General features: G+C 34.4%; 1 protein-coding gene across 2 annotated transcripts in view; it reads left to right on the top strand.

The window, feature by feature from the left end:
- SLIT2 (slit guidance ligand 2) overlaps positions 1-22486 on the top strand; it is a 380624-nt gene that overhangs the window by 248297 nt on the left and 109841 nt on the right. For both annotated transcript variants that reach the window (XM_082462597.1, XM_082462598.1), the window contains 4 exons: positions 1858-1929; positions 7564-7635; positions 10224-10387; positions 12382-12520. In XM_082462597.1, the coding sequence (XP_082318723.1) occupies positions 1858-1929; positions 7564-7635; positions 10224-10387; positions 12382-12520 (447 nt within the window). The remainder of the gene's footprint in view (positions 1-1857; positions 1930-7563; positions 7636-10223; positions 10388-12381; positions 12521-22486) is intronic.

Genomic DNA, 22486 nt, shown 5'->3' with positions numbered 1-22486 from the left:
AAAAGGCTATTAACTTAATTGTTAAATGAATTTAATCTGTAAAAATCAAAAGTGCTCAAGAATGTTAAGTGTTTTCTTGGAACTGCAGCAACCATATTACATCATGAGTCTTTAAAAAGTCTTCTTAGAAAATAAAATTATACCTCTGCATACTTCCTAATAAGCAGAAATGCTTTCAGCTGTTACAGTAGCATGAGTGGTAGCTGTTGTTTGGGGAAAGCGTTAGTTTATACAAGCAATAAAATTGTATCTTCTCGAGGGCTCACGTTTTTTATATTGCACATCTTAGATCGCACCATTTGCATGGCATCAAGGTAGCCTCCTATATGTTTATGTCCCCCAGAGACCTTCTTAAAAATGAGATGTATATTTCATGAGACATTCTCTATGTAAATAATTTCTAAAGTAAGGACTTTGAAAAGGCCCCTCTGAAAGTCACTGGTTTAAATCACTGCACCTTTATTCAGTCCTCTTGTGAGAGAAACAGCTATTGCAACATTTCCCATAAAAACAGACCTCAGATTTGAATTAGCCCTTTTGGTGAATTCTGCACTTGAAACAAGGACAAGATTCATTTGTATTAGGATCATAGTCTTACCCTGTATGTGTACCTCCCTTCCCAACGCATGTAGAGCTGCCAACTCACCTGACTATTTCATTAAACATTTTGTTTCTATCTCAAGTGAAGCATTAAAATACTTTTTCTTTACAGGAATAATAATATCGCTAAGCATCAAGCTACTAGATTTAAATAAAAACTGCTTATTTGTTAAACGAAAAGGAGAGTGCTGTGGGATTTAGTACTTAGTTGTCCGTTTCAACCAAGTAAATTCCTTAGTATGAAGAAGGAAATTTTAATTCCCCAGACAAGCGGCAGGAAAAAGCAAACAAGTTTGGAGCAGCCATTTTTTTTCAATCTTTGAATTTTAGCAAATGAGTACTTAAACTTCTGGAGAACATTCATTTATTTGAATTGTGTATTATTTAGAACGAACTGATACAGCTTTTAAATGTTTGACTGTAGAGATGTGCGGTGTTTTAACAATCTTGCTGCTATATGTGTTTCATAGTGTTTTGGGCTGAAATTAGCATCTTTGAGAAAAGCAAATTTTTAAAAATTTCTTAATACTTTTAAAAAACTTGTTTTCCGGAGAGTGGTGTAATTTGGGAAGTTACTTAACTGAAAAGTCTAATATTTACTGTGCCGAGAATTCGCATTTAATGATAACAATGCAAGTTATGCATATAGTGAAGCTTAATATAAAACAACTGGTAGCTTTGTAAAGTGTATGCCTAGTTGGGAATAGCAAGGAGATAGATGGGACGTCAGTTCTCTTTCCTGATTTGGAGTTCTTGAAAGAAAACTGCTTTTAAAAGAAGAAAACCTAAAAGTAGTCGTGCTCTTTCTTGCCAAGGATAGTGAAATTAACATGCAGCTGGGCGTCTCTGATAAATGGATTCTGTTAGGTCACTGAGGGGGTGTATGTGACATTAAGTGATTTACAGTCCTTTACCTTAATGAAATTGTTTCAGCAAGATGACGCTGAAAGCTCTTAATGGATAGCTTTTCTTGATGTAATGAAATTGCATTCCTATGGCATTTAATATAAGGCGCAGTTATTATTTACTGGAGCTTTCCAAGGGCTGCTATTTGCACACACAGTTCAGAACAAAAAGAGGTTTCAGTGGCGGCACCGAGGCCAGAATGGCTTGTGACATTCTTAAGCAGATGAGTGTATCTGTGAGAGCATTTCAGTTAGTGCAGCCAAGGCTTCAGAGACCCTTCAGGAGACTTCCTTTCACCTAACCCTGCTAGTGTCCAGTCTCTTACATATATTCTTCTAATCTATTTAACAGGCAACTGGATTACAACCAGATCAGCTGTATTGAAGATGGGGCATTTAGGGCTCTCCGGGACCTGGAGGTGCTGTAAGTACCGCTTATTTCTTACTCTTTTAACGGGAGCTTTGTGTCTGGGGAGTGCTAATGTGGATGCTTATCTGTTAGCATGAAACCTTGTGTCAAAATGGTTTCCCAAAGAGAGTCCTTAAATAACTCACAACGAATACAGAGAAGAGTTGAAATGTGTGTGTGCAAAACCTTGCATAGCATATCTATATGCTTAGGTAAAATTGTCTGATTTAAGAAGGACACTCAAATGTTCACACGTGTTGTCTTTTAAGTGTTTCTCCTTATGATAAAATAGTCTCATACACAGGATTTGTGAGAATTCCCAGAATTGCTATATATTAAGATAACATCAGTTGCATAGGAAAAATTACAACAAAAAATAACCCTTAATAGCTGATATGTTGGTATGTTTTAGTTGCTGTGCAATGGAAAGACATTTTCTCATTTTAAAATGTCATTTTAACTAGATAACTTACCATCTCTGTAAGGTTACTTTGAAATGTACCGTCTAAATTTAATAAGCCGCCCACTAGGTCCATTTTAAAGTCTTCACTACTGACTTTGTAAAGCACTACACACAGATTTGAATTATAATTGGTATTTTCTGTCTTTCCTTGCTGTACAGACATGGCTGACAAAATTGGTTAGAGGTAACTGAGTAATCTCTACAGACCTTTGACACTGTAAAATAATTTTAATGGCATTGTTAATTATAATGAAAAATAATTTTAATGAAAACTAGAGTTACTAAAGCTGCTTAAGCCGTCTATACATTTCTGAAAAATTTCCCCAAAGATTCACCTTTCTAACTTTTTAAGTATACTTACAGATTTCTGCCCCCAATAAAATATATTTCTATGCTATAATTCTCCCCTGACTCAGTTTGTTCAGAAATCTGAAACTGAATTAAATGTGAAGAGGTTTTGAATTTTCAGTCCATGTGTTAAAAGTTATCCAGAAATCATGAAATCCTCCTGAGAAAAAGATCCCATTGCTTTATAAATTGAGTTTGAAGAGCAGAATGTAATTCTGAAAAAAGTTGATTGTTTCAACTAGAATGGCTTATTTTTCCAATATTTTCTCTATGATTCTGGTTTTAATTGCAAGTAAATGAATCGAATTTCTTGGTGTGTCATGTGCTGCTAAGTTATTAATTATTTTTAAAGAATTATGTAAGAATGAGTTGATTGAGGTAAATTGCTCTGAGAGTATATACAGTTCTCTAACCACTTGAGAGATCACCTTTGTTTCTGTTGATAACAATCTAACTTATTCTAAAGGAAAAAAAGATCAAAGTGCTTGTCGTATACATTGTAGTTATAAGGCCACTTTTAAAATTGTGTTCCAGAGCCATTTTTAATATAGGAAGCTCACTAATGCTATTTCAGAGTGAGAATAATTGGGATACAACTATGATTTCATGATAGTGGTCTGACGTCAAAACCATAGTCAGTGTCACTAAACTTTCTATGTGAGGAGACTACCACAAGTGTTATTTAGTTGAACAGAGCAGATCAAGTCAAAGAATTTGTTATTAAGTCAGTGCACCTAACTAAGAATATGAATGATACCAAACATTTAATGAAAAATTTGCTAAATGTTTTGAATGAATTAAATCCCGTAAAGTACTTTATTATTAAGTAAAAGAACTTAAATACTTATTAGATATAGAATAACTAATATATGTTTAATATACTGAGGATGTATTGAGTGCTCCATATATATATTGAGAGAGAGAGAGAGGAAGAGAGAGAAAGTTCCTGCTATGTGTCAAGCTCTGTGCTAGGCATTGAAAACACTTTACCCACAAATACAATAACTATTCATTTGCTTTTTTTGTTCTAAACTAGTATCATTGTTTTTAGAAGCAGGAAATTCAAGAAAACACAGTCACCTCCTATATTTTATCAGGTTAGCAACATATCTAAAAGGTGACTTTTGCAAGACCCACTATCATGAAACACACTCAAGTGTGATAAACATCTCATGGTTCATGGAATTAAAATCAAAATCTAAAATGTTGGGAACTCTTTTGAGGACCTTAATAGATAGGTCTCAAAGAGTATCTAATGGACAGAGTTTGTTTGCTAAAGAAAAGGATTAAAATTAGCACAATACAAGAAAATGTGAATTTTTTTCAAAATAATTTTAATATTTTATATTAAATATAAAGTCAAGCAGACATTCTTTTAATATATATTAATTTTTTAAATGCTCATAATTTATGCAGCCTTTAGAGAAATTAATTAATGAAGAATTTAAGGCTAAATTGGCTAGAGCGCTGGAAAGACTGAATTTATTAAGCCATAATCTCTTGTCAAGTAAATCAAAGGTTCACCCATTATAAATATCTGGTCTGGGGCTTTTTTAATATAGAGTTACCATTTTTTTTTTTTTTTTTTTTTTTTTTTTTGAGTTACCATTTTTTATATAGAGTTCCAGAAAGAAACTTACCTGTTTTGCTTATTTTTATCATCCATGACTCTTTAAGATGTATCTTTTTATTATGAGGAAATAATGAAAGAGCATTAATTTGCACATCACCTTAAATTTTGGATTTCTAATGTTTTAGATTTTTAAAAATTTTGATTCCGTGAATCATGTGTGAATGTATGAATATACTAAGGCCAAACAGGAGAAGATGGGGGTAATCATACTGAGCCATTGATGGAAATTTGTTAGATTAAAATATATATTAAGGGAGAGAATGAATAAAGTTCAAGAAGGAAAAGCCAAGGTAGATGAAAGCAAGGAGGCAGTTTATTGCTTGCATGTAAAACGAACTGACTTTTTGTGGAATTCTCATTGGTAGGATTTAGAATTAACTTTATTTTCTTAATAAGAAGATGCTGTCTCAAAAACAGCATTGGAAACTAAATGTAGATCAATATTTTCTTTTTCTTTGGACACTAGATTCAGAAATGAAATACATCGCTTGAGTTGCCAGTTTTATATGGTTTATTTTTCTTTTCTATAGAATGGACATAATTGAATTGAATTGAAACATCGTGGTTCAAATCCATTCAATATCAGACTTTCTGCCAAATCCTATGCTTAGCACTAGGGAATAAGAAAGAATAAGTCAAGATCTAAGTCCTAGAGGGCCTACATGATTACCAAGACTAACATTTCTTATTTACACACCAGGATGTCGTTTGTACAAGAATATATTCTCATTACCTAGAGAAAATCTTGAGGTTGAACATAGGAATAGACTTCGATGCAGGAAAAAGTATTCACAAATAAAGAAGTACAGCATATAACTTCACATTGTTTCATAATAGGAATTGATCATGGCCATAACACATACATGTCATCGTACTAATTAACAATTATATTTATTGTTAATTTCAAAATAACTTAATTTCATTGGTTCCACATATTGTTCAGTTATCAGGTATTAATATCAATTTTGCTTTGCCAGCATCAATACTGAATAAAAATAATGAGATGATTTATTTTTTTAGTTGCATTAAACAAATTAACATTTTGAGAAAAGTCTTCAAATTGATAGCCACTGGCTTCGACATGCAATGATAACTCTTTTGTGTGGAATTATAAGAAACTTTAGTTCAAAATTAACGCATGTCTGCCTAGTGTGAATTGCTTAAAAAAAAAAAAGTTGTCCCCAAAATCACATTTCAGTATGCTGTGTACTCTGAAGATTTAAGCCATATAAAATCAGCATAAATTTTGAGGGTAGGAAAAGGGGTCATTTAAAGCAAATCCCTTTGAGAAGTGAAACCTTTTAGTTCAGACATCAGGATATGTTTTAATGGTGCTTGAAAAAAATCTCATTTCCCTCGAGTACAGGAAAATACTAGAGGCTTTCAGATAACATGAGCCGACCAATTCAGTGCTTTATAGATCCTTCATTCAGTGGGGTTTTTTTCTATATGACTTAGTTCAGATCATTTGCATTAGTTCTTATATCATTCAATACATTGCTAAACTGGATAGTAAAGAGAGTCAGTGCATGTTCTAGATCCGTAGCTGCCGTGCCCTGCTTTACTGAGAAGTTTAAGTAAATCCCTCTACCCCTGAACACCCCATATCCCACCATTGATAACCATAGCCACCAGCTGGCCTAAAGTGGCCCCAATGTACCTTGCTTAGCCCAAACAGACGTGGCCGGTGGACTCTGAAATATTTGAGTTAGTTGGCGGTATTTAAAAATTAAGAAGATTGATCTAAAAACTTCCATTTTTAGCTTCTCTTGAGAAAATCAGATTGTTTGGCAGCTTTCCATTACAGCCGAGCAGCAGTCCATCAGAGCTGAGTATTAGTCGCTGCAACAGAGAATATCATCACTATCACCAAGGTCCTCTTTGTCCCCAGGGATTGGTCTGCTCTTCCCCGTCTCTCTTCCCCATTTTATTTCTTTACAAGCAGCCTGCTTCTCTCATGTATGTTTCCTGCATGGCCTCTGTAGGCAAGTGAATGTGCAACCTCTGATTCAGACCCTTCTCGAATATCAAACAAACATCATCCACCTGTACCAAGATCCATCTTTCCTGCCTTCTCCAACAACTGCCCTGTTTAGTCATCACCCTACTGTACCTTCTGTATACTGGAATCATTTGTCATCTCCACACTCTGCTCACCCATTCCCGGGATAACTGTCTTTCTCACTGTCTTGTCACAATCAGACTTCTCCAAATGGAGACAAAAAGATACCTCTCTTCTAAATCTTACTAACTGTAAGTTTTTGTAATTTGTGTAATTCATCTCCGCAGTTGGGCTGTATGCTATTTTAGGACAAGATTTACGCCTGACTTATTTTTAGAAATTCCATGTTGCCATAAAAATAAGAGCCATTCAGGACATATTTGATGAATGAGTGAGTAGTAGTCGTAGTAGAAATAGTAGTAATAATACAACTAACAATGCTTGTGTTAGAGGGAAATTAGGAAAAATTTGAACCAAGTAAGAATTATACTTATTTTCACCGTATCTCCCTTGACCACCCATCTTCTTGACCCTAGCTTCAAGAAACCATGATCACTACACAGCACTAAACAAAGAACAGGATATGTGGCTGCAACTAAAAACCGCTAGAATATATTAAGCTTTTACTATATTGCTACAGCATGTCACTTCTTTCCTACTCAATGCAAGTACCAGATATAGATATTGTTCTTCTTACTCAAATTTCAACAGCGGCTGCTGTCCACAGTAAAGAACAATTAACAGGACTCTGTTCCAGGACCTGAAAGTACTGATTCTGTGCCATTGCTATGAGATTTCAATTGGAGAATTCAAATGGGTTCATTTACTCGTGGACACTAATTATACATAATACCCTTAAAGGAAATATAACTGATCAATTTTTCCAACTGTGACTATCTCACGCTCATTTCTTAGCCAGTATCGTAAATCGACATGTATGTACACAGTGCATAAAGCTACATGGTCAAAGATACTATGACTCAAGTCACAAATTAGTAATAAATATTTGATGAATGCATAGTAATATGTTGAAGTATGAAATTTATTTATCGTCTTGTGTATAATACAGTTCACTCTTGATGCCATCTTTACCAGGTAATCGTTCTGCATAAACATAATCACAAGAGGTTTTTTCTGTGTTAACATATGGAGTGATCAATAAGTTTTCATATCTAAAATTTCTAACCTTTTTTTATTCTACAGCACTCTCAACAATAACAACATTACTAGACTTTCTGTGGCAAGTTTCAACCATATGCCTAAACTTAGGACTTTGTAAGTAGCCACAATATATATATAAAGTCAATTTAATCAATTAATGATTCCCCTTAAGTACTGTTTTTAGTAAGTAAAGAATATGACCACTAGATCATCATGGGATAGACAAGGGAAACACCACTTTTTAAAAAGTTCTGGATATGATATTTGAATAAATGAACTATTATTCTGAAAACTTGAAAGCCTCCTTTTAAATGATGTGTGTTATGGGAAGTTTGGGGGAGGGAGAAAAACATTTACTTTGAGCTCTTGTGGAGATCACATTTCATTAAGAAATGGAAGACTCCTTGATTGGCTGTCAGAAATGATAAATGGTAAATCTTTATGATTTTATTACTGTATGGCAAGCAATCCTAATAAAGCTAAACTGGCTCTCCAACAGTCTTTGTGACGTAAAATTACAGCATCACCCTTTAGTGCTTCTATAATCAAGGTTGTGTCAGCATTTATATTTTAAAATATCTTTTCAGGAGTTACAGATGGACATTAAAATATTTCAGATGGATAAAAATGATTCTCTAATAAAAGTGTTTGATACAGCTATTTTTTTCTCTTAGAGAAAAGTTAAGCCTCAAAGCCCAGGGTGGGATATTTAGTTACAGCATTTTCAGAGATAAATCGCATTTGAACTGGGTTTCAAAATCACCTTGACCTAAAAATATATATTATATACAACATGTGAGAAATGGTGAGAAACAAAACCAAGCATTGGACTTTTTGAAAAAATATGTGTTTTTAAGTAGAGTAAATATATTTTGATAGGGTTTTCAAAATATTTTTGTTTTACAATAGTTTATAACTGAAAACATTACATTTATTTTCTCTCTTTAATCAAAAGTCAGTTGAATTGCCACTTTTTAATGAATTAGATAATACCAATACTAATGTCACTTTTTCCTCACTAAAACTGAGCCCTTCATGGGATATAGTTTCCTTGGAATATAATTTAGCATAATAAAATCATTCTAAACTAAATGAATGAACAAAACTAAGTTTTGTTTTCTTGGGGCTATCAGATTGAGACTAACTGGCAAAATGAAGAGCCCAGGTCACTCAAACTATATTTAATGAAGTTGGTTTCTCATTAGTTTTAGCTAAGTTTTTAAAAACAAATTGGTCAAGCTTTCAATCTTTGAAAAACTAAAGCCACAAAGACTGTAAAAAGATCTATCATCTCCATTTTTTACGTATAGTGAGTCTTATTTTCTTGTAGAAATCCACTACTGTTTGTCTTACTAATCAGGTTTTTAAATTTTTATATTCTTTTCTCATTTCAAATGTGTGCACATCTAATTGAATCGTCGTAATGTACTTGGTTTCCATGGAAATATTTAGAGAGCAATGATGTGAAATGTGCCTTGTGGCTTCCAAAAGATGCCACTTTGACCTCCAAGCCAACTTCACCAGAGGTCATCCAGCCTTCCCCGACATGTACCTTTCTGTCCTGTGGCATGCTGTCTAGTTTGGATGCAAGACAGTCTATTCCATACCTCCAGGCTCAAGGAGAATGTAAAACAGTCGTCTGACTTTAAATTCCCTTGCTTTGGTTGTTTCATTATTCTGTATTATCATTGCTACTTAAAAATTCCATTTTTATGGTCCAATTAGCTTTCTGGACTGAGTTCCATGTTTTAATATCCATTACTGTTATTGGGTTATAATCGAGCACATCAGCTAAAAAGGGCTAAAATGGTATTACCGTGGCATAGATGATTCTGGGACTGAAGCTTTGATTTATAGCTTTGGATGTCCTTTTCTTTCGTTTGAGAAAACATAAAAGCCAGTTTGAAGTCGTTTACCTAATTTAGTGGATACATTTGTCTGATATTTTATTAATGGAGAAGAAGTGCTATTTACCACTTGGAAGGGAGCCATGATCAGGTGTGGATCCCAGCCAGCGTGGAGGGGGCTGGCATAATTCCTTCACTCCCAGCCATTTATGCCTTTTAATTTCAGTTCCTGCTCTTTGAGGCTATGTCCCCAAGAGCCAAAAGCAGCTAATCCCTTTTACTGCGATTAAACAAAAAGAAGGAAATCAGAATAGGGATGTGAAAAGAAGTGGTTTATATTGAATTATTATTCTGTCGGGTTCAGCAAAAAATGAAAGTGACCTGCTAAAAAAGTTTTGCCAGCGGTTTCTACAGAGACGAATAATGACAAGACTAACTGGTATTTCAAACTGGGAGCCACAACATTTCTTAACATGCCTCCTACCCCTGCCTGAGCCCAGACCTCCCCATTCCTCCACCCCGCCCCCACTGGCTGCCAGTATGTTGGGACTGCAGAGCAATTTGCCTTGGACTTCTTTGTGTCTCTTTGTCCCTTTGAATAGACGTAGGCAAAAGATTTTCATGGTCATGTTCAAGCTTCTGTATACTTGCTTAGCTCAGAGGTAGATGAAGAGGGACTTGAGTCTGTGGTTATAAACCAGTTTAATTTCTAGGAAAATAATTAGATTGGCATTTATTAAGCTTTAACCTATTTATAGGTGGAGACGAAGTTATATGTTATTATGAATGAATTTTCCAAGTTTTGAAATGACTCTTCTCTGTTTTCTTGCTTTAAACTTCTTGGCTCTCATTTAGTCGACTCCATTCGAACAACCTGTATTGTGACTGCCACCTGGCCTGGCTCTCGGACTGGCTACGCCAAAGGCCTCGGGTGGGCCTCTACACTCAGTGTATGGGGCCATCCCACCTAAGGGGCCATAACGTAGCTGAGGTTCAAAAACGAGAATTTGTCTGCAGTGGTAAGGGAGAAAGAACCTTTCTGTTTTCATATTCCCGTATGCTATGATGTAAGGAACTGTGTAAGGTGCATGCTTCAGAGGTTTCAGTGTTCCTCACTAATGTGCGGTTGTGCACTAATCACTCTGTGGAAATCCTCTGTGTTAGGGATGATGTCATAGGCTCTAAGACATTCGTGCATGGTTGGCAATTACTGATTACTTTCACCTAAGTTATGATGAAGGACTTCTCAGTTTTCAGTCCAAGGGAAAGATAAGAAATTCCTAAATTACAGTTCTATTTGCTACTCATGATTTTCCCTTTAAGTAAGAATTTATTTCTATTTTGATGTTAACAATTGGAAAAATGACGAACTAATCTTGGATCCCGGCTGGGAAATTGAAAAAGTAACAGAACTGTAGTTGCAAAGTGACAAAATACTTTTCATGTGATGCAGTCCTACCTAAAAGAGATAAATGACTATCTTTAGTAACACAAATCTGTAAACAAAAGACCCCGGTTATGTAAAGTATCAATAGGTGACATTCAGTTAGTTCTTTCTATGTGCTTAAGCACCAGTCTAAGTATTTCACAAATATTTACCTCATTTTTACCTCCCTCATAACATCTGTCGAGAAATGTAACATTATATTAGAGTTTAAAATGCTGAGAAAAAGAAATGGTAAGTAACCTTGTCAAAGGTTATAGAGTTAAGTTCAAGGATCTCAACCTAGACAGTCTGATTCCCAATCCATATAAATTATTTCTGCTTCAGAAGTGTCTGTTCAAAATAACAATAAAACAAAAATTTAAAATATTTATAATGCATCATAAATAGCCGTTTCCTAAAGGAAGAGTGAGAAGACATACTAGTTCAGGATTCTGTTATTGCTATCCTTTAGACCTTTTTATGTATTTTCTCATGCTTTTTGTAACCCAAACAAAATTTTCTTATAATGTCATGGAATGTGCTCAGTAGGTCTGATTGCTTTATAAAAAATTAAATAAGGAAATGACTAACAATTCGTTACTAACCACTTTTTTCTCTTTTCACTTTTTTCCTTCCTGTTTTCTAGATGAGGAAGAAGGCAAGTTCACGTTTCTTGTTTAGACTGAGACTATTTTTGTAAAGTGTGAGAACTTGTTGAGAGGGACCTGATTAGTAATTAGCCTTCAGCCTCTTCCCCGGGTATCACCACCACTCGGGCCCTTTCTCTGCAGGGCAGAGAGGTCTGGCCCTGGTGCAGGGACAAACCCAGCGTTTGCAGATGCCTATTTGGTACAAAATGCCTGACAGTCTGTTGTTCACCATTTGAACAGTAAAATTTCAATATTGAGTAGTAAAATATATACCTCTGGGTAACTACTTAGCCTAAAATTTTAAGCCATACGAAGTCAAAAAAGGAATCATCTAGATTACAACTAACAGAATGACCTGATACAAGTTATTACAACTTCAAAAAAAGCAGTAATTTTGAACCTACCCAGAAATCAAACTTAGCATCATCTACTTCCCCCATACTTATTGGCACATGATTACTTATTTAGACAGTTATGTCTACCAAGAGGGAAGTTTTACTGTCTTCCTTTCCTTCTTTGAGTTAAAGTAAGTTAAGCTACTTAAATTCAATAAAGACCACACTCTATCTAAGCTTATTAGAAATGAAATATAGATTAGTCTGAAGTTGCTGCTTTTTTTGGAACTCATAATAAATTTGAATAGAATTCTAGTTTCAAATCAGAATTTAACCTCTCTCACAAATCTTTCAAATTTTAAAAGTTATCATTTTTGTAATTAGTTTTAAAAATCTCATTTGCTTTATCGGTACTGACCCCAAAACATAAATGCATGCTTCCTAAAATATATTGTAGAAACATAGTATCATTTTATAATCAGGTATTTAGAGAAATGCATTTCTGTTTAATAATGTGCTTTGTTATTTGAGCTAAGTTTGTGTGTTTCACAATGATGAGATTCAGGAGGAGAAACTATAACTTCCGTTTGTTTCTTTTTCAGGTCACCAGTCATTTATGGCGCCGTCTTGCAGTGTTTTGCATTGTCCAGCTGCTTGTACCTGTAGCAACAATATCGTAGACTGCCGTGGGAAAGGTCTCACTGAGATCCCCACAAATCTGCCAGAGACTATCACGGAAATGTATGTTCCCTGAATTCCCTCATTCCCCCCCCCCCCACCTCCCCAGTAACCCAAGCCATGACTTTCTTTAGGAGATTCTGGGTTTATCAAAGACCAGTCTGATCCATTAGCTTAGACAAATGTTCCTTTCAGAATTGTATTGACCTTTACTGTGTTTAATTAAATATCTTGTTGAAGTGGCTAGGATTTTTCTTTCTTTTTTTTTTCAACACAGGTGGAATTAAAAAGAATGCATTTCAAGGAACAATAATACTTTCCTTTTTCTTCAGAAGGTGTTATTAGGCTCTTTAGGAAAGATAAGAGTATGAGTACCTCATTTATCCAATTGGTTCTGGAGATCTGCTTCTGCCCATTTCTAGCTTGGAGTGGTGGAAAATAAAAGAAAAACCCAGCTGGGGTAATAAATCATAGAAACAAGATAACTAGATGATGTCTGCCTTCTCAAGACAACACGTTTTAAAACAGTTCCACTGTTTTGTTTGAACTGTTGTATAGTCCACCACAAAGGATAAAAAAGGCAATATTATTAAGTCAAAATGTATAAGATTTTTAAATTAGTGAGCATTTTAGCTTATTTGAGCCAATGGCTACCTCCATCAAAAATTAAATTCTCTCAACAAAATACTTCATACCTATTTTGTACGCAGCTGCTGGGTTCATTTCTGTGTCCTTACCAAATATAAGTCATGTGGCTAAAACAAGGTCACAGAAGATGTAAAGTGGACTACTTTTACCATCTTGGGAAGTAAGCATTAGGAAAAATCTTTACCTTAATATCTATTAACTAAGAAAGCACCTCTTAACCACCCAGCCTACCATATATTGTTTTAGAAGTTAATTCTAAATTTGAATTAAATAAATATTTTGGGACATATTTGGTTGAAATAATAAAATAGGATCAACTTCTTTTGATAAGCCTTCATAGTAGGCACCAAAAAAAATTAAGTTATTTTCAAGAACTATTCATTATTTTTTTCGACTGTTAACTGCCCGAATTTATCTTACATGCGAATAATCTTAATTCATAAGACCCACTAACATTATTTTAAAGTATTTAATATGTGCTTAAAAGTGTACTTAGAGAGATGCAGTGCTTGACACAGACAAAGACTAAATGTATGCACATAATAATATTATTCTCATCAAATTTTTAATTATGAAACACTACCTTGGCCATAAAAGACATTTGTATTTTTTAGCTGAACCTTGAAAGAAGAACAATATATGGCTTGGGAAGAGGCAAGAGACATTCTGCGAAAGAGAAACATTGGGGACAAAGGGCAGAGGTGGCAGTGAGCATTTTGTTTTAGGGATTGCACAGTTGAGCCTAATTAGAGTAAGAGGTGCATGTGGAGGCATCATGGAAAATAATGCTTCAAAAACAACATCTCCATCTAATTCTAAAGCCACAGATTACATAAGTCCTCTCATCTTAGAAGATGTAATATATGATGTAGTAGATAGTAGAAAGACATAGTAACTGTTCACACAGAGAAATAGTATATCCATCTCTCCAGGCACAAGCATTTATTAAGTAAACACTTATTATTACATAAAGGCAGCATGAATTCTCCACAGATCTCCATCAAGTGACTTGCAAGTTAAAAGCTATAAAATGAGGTACAAAGTAATACACATTGTTAGAGAGGAAAATATAAAGTTCAAGGTTTTTATTTTTTTCATTAATTTGTATTGGTGTATAGCTGCTTTACAATGTTGTGTTAGTTTCTGCTGTACAGCAAAGTGAATCAGTTATACGTATATATATATATCCACTCTTCTTTAGATTTCCTTCCCATTTAGGTCACCACAGATCATTGAGTAGGGTTCCCTGTGCTAAACAGTAGGTTCTCATTAGTTACCTATTTTATACATAATAGTGTATATATGTCAATCCCAATCTCCCACTTCGTCCCACCTCCCCTTTTCCCCCTTGGTAACCGTAAGTTTGTTCTCTACATCGGTGACTCTATTTCTGCTTTGCCTATCAAATTACCAATGGCATTTTTTACAGAATTAGAACAAAAAACTTTACAATTTTTATGGAAACACAAAAGACCCTGAATAGCCAAAGCAGTCTTGAGAAAGAAAAACAGAGCTGGAGGTATCTGGCTCCCTGACTTCAGACTATACTACAAAGCTACAGTAACCAAGACAGTATGGTACTGGCACAAAAACAGAAATATAGATCAATGGAACAGGATAGAAAGCCCAGAGATAAACCCATGCACCTATGGTCTCCTAACCTATGACAAAGGAGGCAAGAATATACAATGGAGAAAAGACGGTCTCTTCAATAAGCGGTGCTGGGAAAACTGGACAGCTACATGTAAAAGAATGAAATTAGAACACTCCCTAACACCAGACACAAAAATAAACTCAAAATGGATTAAAGACCTAAATCTAAGTTCAAGGTATTTATTACAGAGGGTGTAAAGTGGAGAACAGGTTACAGTAGTTAACTAGAGTCAGAAAGCTTTAGTTAGAACTTGAGGTCTACCTATCATTTACTAACTGTGAGACCATATGCAAGTTACTTATCCTCTATGGGATTATCTCCTCATCTGAACTAACTGTCATCAGTTTGTAGTGAAAGAATTAACACATGTAGAGCTTCATGTGCTTAGACGATAGTAATCATTGAATGATACCTCGATCTCAAGCCTTCATGTAGGAGGTAACGTGTGCGGTAGGCCTTGAAGGATAATTAGTGAATGGAACTGCAAAGATGAGAAAAGAGCTTTCAGAAGTAATGAACCTTATGAGCATAGGCAATAAGAATGGAAATCCAAGATACTGCCAAACAGGAACTCAATTTGATTGGTATTTGGTACCTGAGAGAGTTAAGGAAACAAAGTTGGAAAGGTAGGTTAGAGCTAATTCATGGAGGACTTTGATAAGGATCTAAATCTTTCTTTGGAATGCATTTGAACACAGGAGTTTGAATCTCTAAGAAGAATTAATCTGACACCTGTGCACCAGTGGTTTGGCAAAAGGAGAGAAAACCAGGCTTAAGGCTTCTTAGGAGACTATTATGTTGATCGAGGGGCGATGTCATGAGAGCAGGAGCTAGTAAGTAATAGTAGGAATGATGATGTGGGAGCAGTATGATAGCTAATACAAAAGCAGAATTAATAGGATTTGGCCTTTGATGAGATGAGAAAAAGGACTCAAAGATGATGCCAAAATTTCAAGTATGAGGGCTGGGGAGATGGTGGTTATGGCATTGTATATAAGAAGCTGAGGAGCAGGACCAAAACTAGGAAGGAAGATGATGGTGAGCAAAATTTGTGAGATACTGAAGTTCCAATAAGATATTTAGAGACACTAAAATAATACAGACTATACAGATAATTTGGAGCGAGACAGGATTTGAGGCAAAGATTTTGGAGTAATTAATATTATAAAAAAAAAAAACGAGTAGATTTTTAACGCCATCAAATGGCCAATGGAAAGGAGAAAAAGAGAAGAGAAACCCGAGGGAACTAAACAAAAACAGCAGAGGGCCACAATAGGTAAGGGAGGAAGGAGCTTCTAGGAAAAATGATCCTCAGAGTCAGATAACTCCGGGCGATGAACCAAGAGGCGATCTGAGAACAGGTCTTTGAATTTGACCAGCATATTGTTCTTGAAGGGTTCAAGATAGAGTGATAGGTAAGTAAGTCGCTCTTCAGAGTGTTAAGAAAGGTCAGAGGTGACGAATATTGGAGAGAGCAGATATGGAGTAGTTTGAAGAGTTTAGCTGAGAAAGGATTTTTTAAAGAAGACAATTGCAATGATAAAGCACAGACGGGTTTATTTTAAGGTGCAGAAACCTGCAGTCATTAGAAAGTCAGAGAGGAAGAATAGGTTTAGAGAGACATGAGAGTGTGAGAGTTAGATAAGATATATGTGGAAGCAAGATTGTTCTGGGCCCAGGAGGGGATTGATCAAATCCTGATGATAGAAAAGGAGACAAAAATGCTGTTGCTGGTTGACAAAAGAGGAGTGAGTTGTAGACATAACAGACTGAAAGGAATATGAAACATTTCAAATGGTTTATCTCATGTAGTCTATTTTATTTTTTGTCATAGAGCTTTTCTTACATTTTGTATGCTCTATAGATTTTGTATGATGGTGGAATTTAGTAGCATAAAAGTTAGACTAATTAATATGCCCCAATGAGTTTGTCTGTGTTGAGGTGGTGGTTTATCAGGTAAAGCTGTAATAAATTCATAAGTAGAGATGAAAACATATGTGAAGCTCTAGGTGAATTTTACTTCTCTGATTATTACATTATCAGCTTTATCAGTAGAGCATCTGGTAATAAATCATATTGATCTTCAACTCCAACAAAATACACCCATTACCATTCATTATAGTGGCACAACTTACTAGCTTAGTGACTCACTTCTTTTATTACTCTTTTATTTTTTTATTAAAGAATCAGTAAGATTCATAAAATGTAGAAATAAAGTTAAGCAACATCTTTAAAAATTTTTATACATTCTATATTTTTAATACATGATGAACTGAACATTATAAACTCCCTTCATATTTTTCATATAATGTTTTAAAATTGGATTTTTACCAGTAAATTATCAGTAGAATTTCTTTATTGCAAATTATCAGACATTTCATTCAGTAGTGTTGAGTTGTCTTCCTACTGTTTAGTGTGTCTTTATTCCTGTAACTATCTCATATTGTGACAAAAAGAAAGTATGTATGTATGTTACGTAGCAGTGATCAACTGCCTGTAAATCTGGGTAGAAAAACTTGCCTCACCCTTTCCTTTTATCTGATCTGTGCCTGCAACTATAACTTCACACTTGTGGTATTTGCTCAGATAATTATTTGTTAAGATATAGAAGGGAAATATTCCTTTAAAGTCAGAATTGAAATAATTGGAGAAGAAGGAATAGAAAAGAGACTAGCATTTACCTAATGCCTGCAGTGTTGGATACTATACACATATTGTAGCATTTGATCTTCTCATTGACCTTTGATGGGTGTATTTGTGCAATTTAAATAAAATAGGAAAACTAATGCAGAGGCATATGTTAGATAAAGGTTGGTTTTATTTCTCCAAGAGGCCTCCTTATCCTGATGATTTTACCATGGTCCAGGATCTGTCTTCCCATTTGCAGACTAGGAATCTGATTTTGACTGCACTTAATTATTACATTTTGTAACTATATATACATATATGTATATATATATATGTTTGTGTGTTGCTTAATGTATATACACATATATATAACATGTATATGTTTTATATATATGTGTGTGTGTGTATGTGTGTGTATATATATATATTTGTGTTGTGTATTTGTCTTCACTACTAAAACAGCTCTATGAAGACAGGAACTGCTTCTGTTCTAATCACCACTGAACACCCAGCAACAAATCTAGTACCTGGCACATAGTAGGCCCTTGATAAATATAAGATAAATATTTATTGAATGAATGGATAATGTAAGAATTAAACATTTAAAGCAGATTTATCTCTGAAAGGGTGGAGTTATATCAAGCACGATTAAAAAAAAAATCTGAAGGAGCAGTCCATTCTCTCCCTGTAGAAAAATGAAATGATGCTTTTTAAGCATAAAATCAATAAGAGAAACTTTAATGAAAAAAAAGTTATGAATAGAATGCTTAATGAAATGAGCTAAAATGGGCTAACTAAAAATTCCTTTGTTAAATTCCCTGTTTCCTGTCCTGGCTTGGATTCTACTCTCTACATGCATCTGAGAGCAACTTTTTTCTGCTCTAGGTTGACCAAGCCAGTATCTAATAGGCACCCTCCTTCTTTAGATATAATAATTAATTCAATCTTTTTACAGACGTCTTAGACATCTTTCTGTAAGGTCATATTTTCTCTGTAACAAAGCCTATGGACGTTTACCTCAAATCCCTCAAAAGCTGACAACTTCATTTTGCTATTTAAAAAAAGACCAGGCTCAAAAAATTTAAGAAATCTTGTAAAAAAAACAATTCTTCAATTGTGAAGTGACTAAACTGGCCTCAGTCTTAGATTTATTTGACTCCAAAGCCTGTGTTCCATCCTCCATCCAGCTGCAAAAGAAAGATAGATGTGGCTTAGCTTGTTGGGATATTGTAAAAGGGATGATTGAAAAAAATCAAGAGAGGCAGATATCAGAAAAACAGGACACTTTAAGAAACTCACATGTGAAGGGAACATAGAAGGAGCATAGAGAAAGGCAAGGCATGAAGGTATAGGAATGTTTACAAAACTAAGAACTGTTTCGTATTACTTTATATCTACAACTGTTGTCTTCTTTCCTAGTCTCCATTAAGTAATTTCATATCTCCCTAGATTTCGTCTACATAGAAGTTATCAGAGCTTAATTTGATATTCTGGTTAATGTCAAACTACCCTATTAGACTGCAGGCTTAATGAGGGCAGGATCATGTCTTTTTTCCTCACCATTTTTGTCCCAAAACTTAGCACAGTGTGGGCGGGGAGAAGAACAGTACTGGGGTGGGGGGGGTCTGGGACATACAATCAGGAGAGCCTCCAAGCCTCCATTCTTCATAGTAAAAGAAAATGTGACAAAGGAGTATGGACTAATGAAGATAGATGGGGGGAAATAGAATGTGTAATATCAAGTAAAATTAGGTTTAGAAGAAAGAAGTTGTTGCTGCCCTGGAATCTTTCCAGCACTTTGCTGCTTTGAACTCTGCTGGTTGGGTACCTTGTTTTCATACACATGGAATGCCTTAGGCAAGTCTATACAAGGCCTGACCCATGGCAACAAAATCATTAATAGCAAATTGATTCTCTGTATATCAAATCCTCAGAATTAATTTCTTAAATCTTGTCTTGAGGTGTAATACTTTGAATGTGGTATGATAGATTGCTGTAAAGTAGACATTTAGTTCTCTTCAATCCAGGTATAGATTTTCTGTGGCATGGCACCTGTCCAAACCATTATACAGAAATTCCATAAATCACGGAGAACAGTTAGTAAAAACATAGGTTGAACAATTTAGTATGTCTTGTTCACTCTTAGGTCTTATTGCTTTTAATCTTGGTTGCATTTTTCAGGGCTCCAAAGCTGTGAGCCACACAATTATTCCTTTTATTTGTCTGAGAGAGGGTAAGGAAGTGTTCAAATTTCGGGAAAGTATGGTAGCAAAGTTCTTAGGCCGGGTCTTATGAGGGCTGTCTCTGTTTTCTAAGATGTATTGCAAATTTTCAGAAGTTATAGTATTTGTTTTGGATGTGCTATTCAAATAGGTAAAATGGAAAGGGAACTCACTTTGTTGTATAAACTTATTGGACTGCTTTTACTCTGCTAGTAGTAAAGAAGCCTATTTCAAAGAGATTCACAATATTAGAGGTTGGATATGAAGTTAGGAGTACATTTTTTTCCCTTTTGTTTCCTCTGGATCATTTGCATGCATAATTATAAAGAAATGAAAGTGAGAATGATTCTTGAATGCCCTGATTACAAACTGCATTTATGATACTGAATATAATTTTAAAAATATATCTTTGTCTTCCATTTCTGTTTAGGCACTCTTCCTGTGTTTAACCCTTTTGCATGCTGTTTCTGCATTTGCCCCTTCCAAAATTTTGCATCCTTATTTCTATTAAATAATACTTGCCAAATTTTGAATCTGCATATTTCAAAGTTTCCGTTGGTAGGGATATGTAATTAGATTTGATCAACGTGTTTTTAAATAGCCTATTCTATACTAGCTTATTAGGAAAGTTACAGGTACTCATGATATCAAGCGTGACTTTTTGACTATTTAACATGCACTCAGGAATGTCTCAGCTAATAGCACAGCTGTCATGCTGTGTAATTGGTTCATTTTCTTTTAATTATGCCCAAATTTTGAAAATAAATTTTAAAAATAAATATAACATACAGTTTGACTCATTTTTATAGCACATGTAAATTACCTTGACTTTACTATTTAGACAATATTGATAAAATATCTCTGAAGTTTTCATATCATGATTTCATCATAAGTTAGGAGCTTAGAAAAAGACATAATAATTTAGCTTCCTACAGAATGCAGAAAGCCAATTCATTGTTCAGTATACAAACTAAGATCACCACTGAGTTTCCTCACAACAAACATCTTACTTAATTCTTAGTCATCAGTAGCCATGCTTAGTGTAATCCCTACAGCAATTTTCATAGTTCCACAGCAAAATAGTATAAGATAAATTAGGTAAAATACATTTAAAACTAAACTAAACCTGTAGTTCCATAGACCATTATTGAGTTCACTAATAATCATTGGAGTGTTTTCATCTTTATTTTAGCAAAATTCTCAATTTTATATGCATATCTTGAACAATCTTTAATTCCTATTGAATGAAATAGTAGAATAATCATCTTTGTAAAGAGAATTCATTTTTATTAAGAGTGTGGGTTCATGAAAAGAATTATTTGCTCCTATTTCCCTCAATTTACTTCCTTTTTTCCAATTTTACTGAGGAATAATTGCCAAATACAGCTGTATATATTTAAAGGGTACAACATGATGATTTGATATACTTATTCATTGTGAAATGATTACCAAGATCAAGATAATTAACACATTCATCACCTCAAATAGTTAACTCTTTTTTTGTGTGTGGTAAGAATGCTTAAGTTCTACTCTCCACAATTTTCAAGTATATAATATTTGAAATATATTATTAACTGTAGTCACTGTGCTGTACATTTGACCCTCAGAACTTATTCTTCTTATAACTAAAAATTTATACCTTTTGACCTTCATCTTCCCAGCCACCAGCCTCTGTGACCACTATTCTATTCTGTTTTTATGAAATCAGATTTTTTTTTTTTTTGGATTCTGCATGTAAATGATAACATACAGTATTTGTATTTACCTGTTTGGCTTATTTCACTTAGCATATGCCTTCCAGGTTCATCCATGTTGTCACAAATGACAGGATTTCCTTACTTTTATGGCTGTATAATATTCCATTGTATATATACCACAATTTCTTTATCCATTCATCTGTTGTAGGACATTTAGGTTGTTTCTATATCCTGACTATTGTGAATAAAGCTGCAGTAAACATGGAGTTTCAGATATCTCTTCAAGATAGTGATTTCAGTTCCTTCAGCTATAAACCCAGGAGTGGGACTGCTAGAGCATATGGTAGTTCAATATCAGTTTTATGGGAACCACATACTGTTTTCCATAATGGTTGTACCAATTTACATTCCTGCCAACAGTGTATAAAGAGTCCCTTTTCTCCACATATTTGCCAGCATTTGTTATCTCTTATCTTTTTTGATAATAACCATCCTGATTGGTGTGAGGTGATATCTCATTGTGTTCTTCATTTGCATTTCTCCGATGATTAGTGATGTCGAGCACCTCTTCATGTACCTACTCCTGATTTGCATGTTTTCTTTGGAAAAATGTCTATTTAGTTCCTTTCTTCATTTATTATTTTGATGATGTGCTTTTTTGCTATTGAGTTGTATGAATTCTCTACATATTTAGGATATTAACCCTCTATCAGTTATATGATTTGCAAATATTTTCTCCCATTCTCTTGGTTACCTTTTCAATATATTGATTTTTTTCTTATTTGTACCTAATTTCACAAAAATTTATATCTGCAATGTGTATGTTATATATACGTATACACACACACCCTTTATATGCTTTGTTGTTGTTTGATCATTTCAGAAGAAAACCACAGTGCCTTTCATAAGAGAAATGTATAGAAGAATGAATCAAACTTTTGTAATATTAGTTAAGACGTGAAAATAAGTATGGTAAAATTATAAATAACTTGGTGAAAAAGAAAGCTTAAAATGACTAGAGTGGTAAGGCAAAGCAGATGCTCCAACTGGTTTCTCTTAAAAATCCCAAGGAGTCTGAAGAACATTACTGCAGCAGAGAACGGCATGTGGAAAAGTAACATTTTTTTCATGTACTACATAGTCAACAAATATTTTTGAGTGCCTACTTTGCATCAGGCAT

This window comes from Balaenoptera physalus (genome assembly GCF_965194825.1).
Source record: "Balaenoptera physalus genome assembly, chromosome: 5".
Taxonomy (NCBI): Eukaryota; Metazoa; Chordata; class Mammalia; order Artiodactyla; family Balaenopteridae; genus Balaenoptera; species Balaenoptera physalus.
Note: the sequence above shows the minus strand (reverse complement) of the source record. Positions and strands in the feature narration are given on the sequence as shown.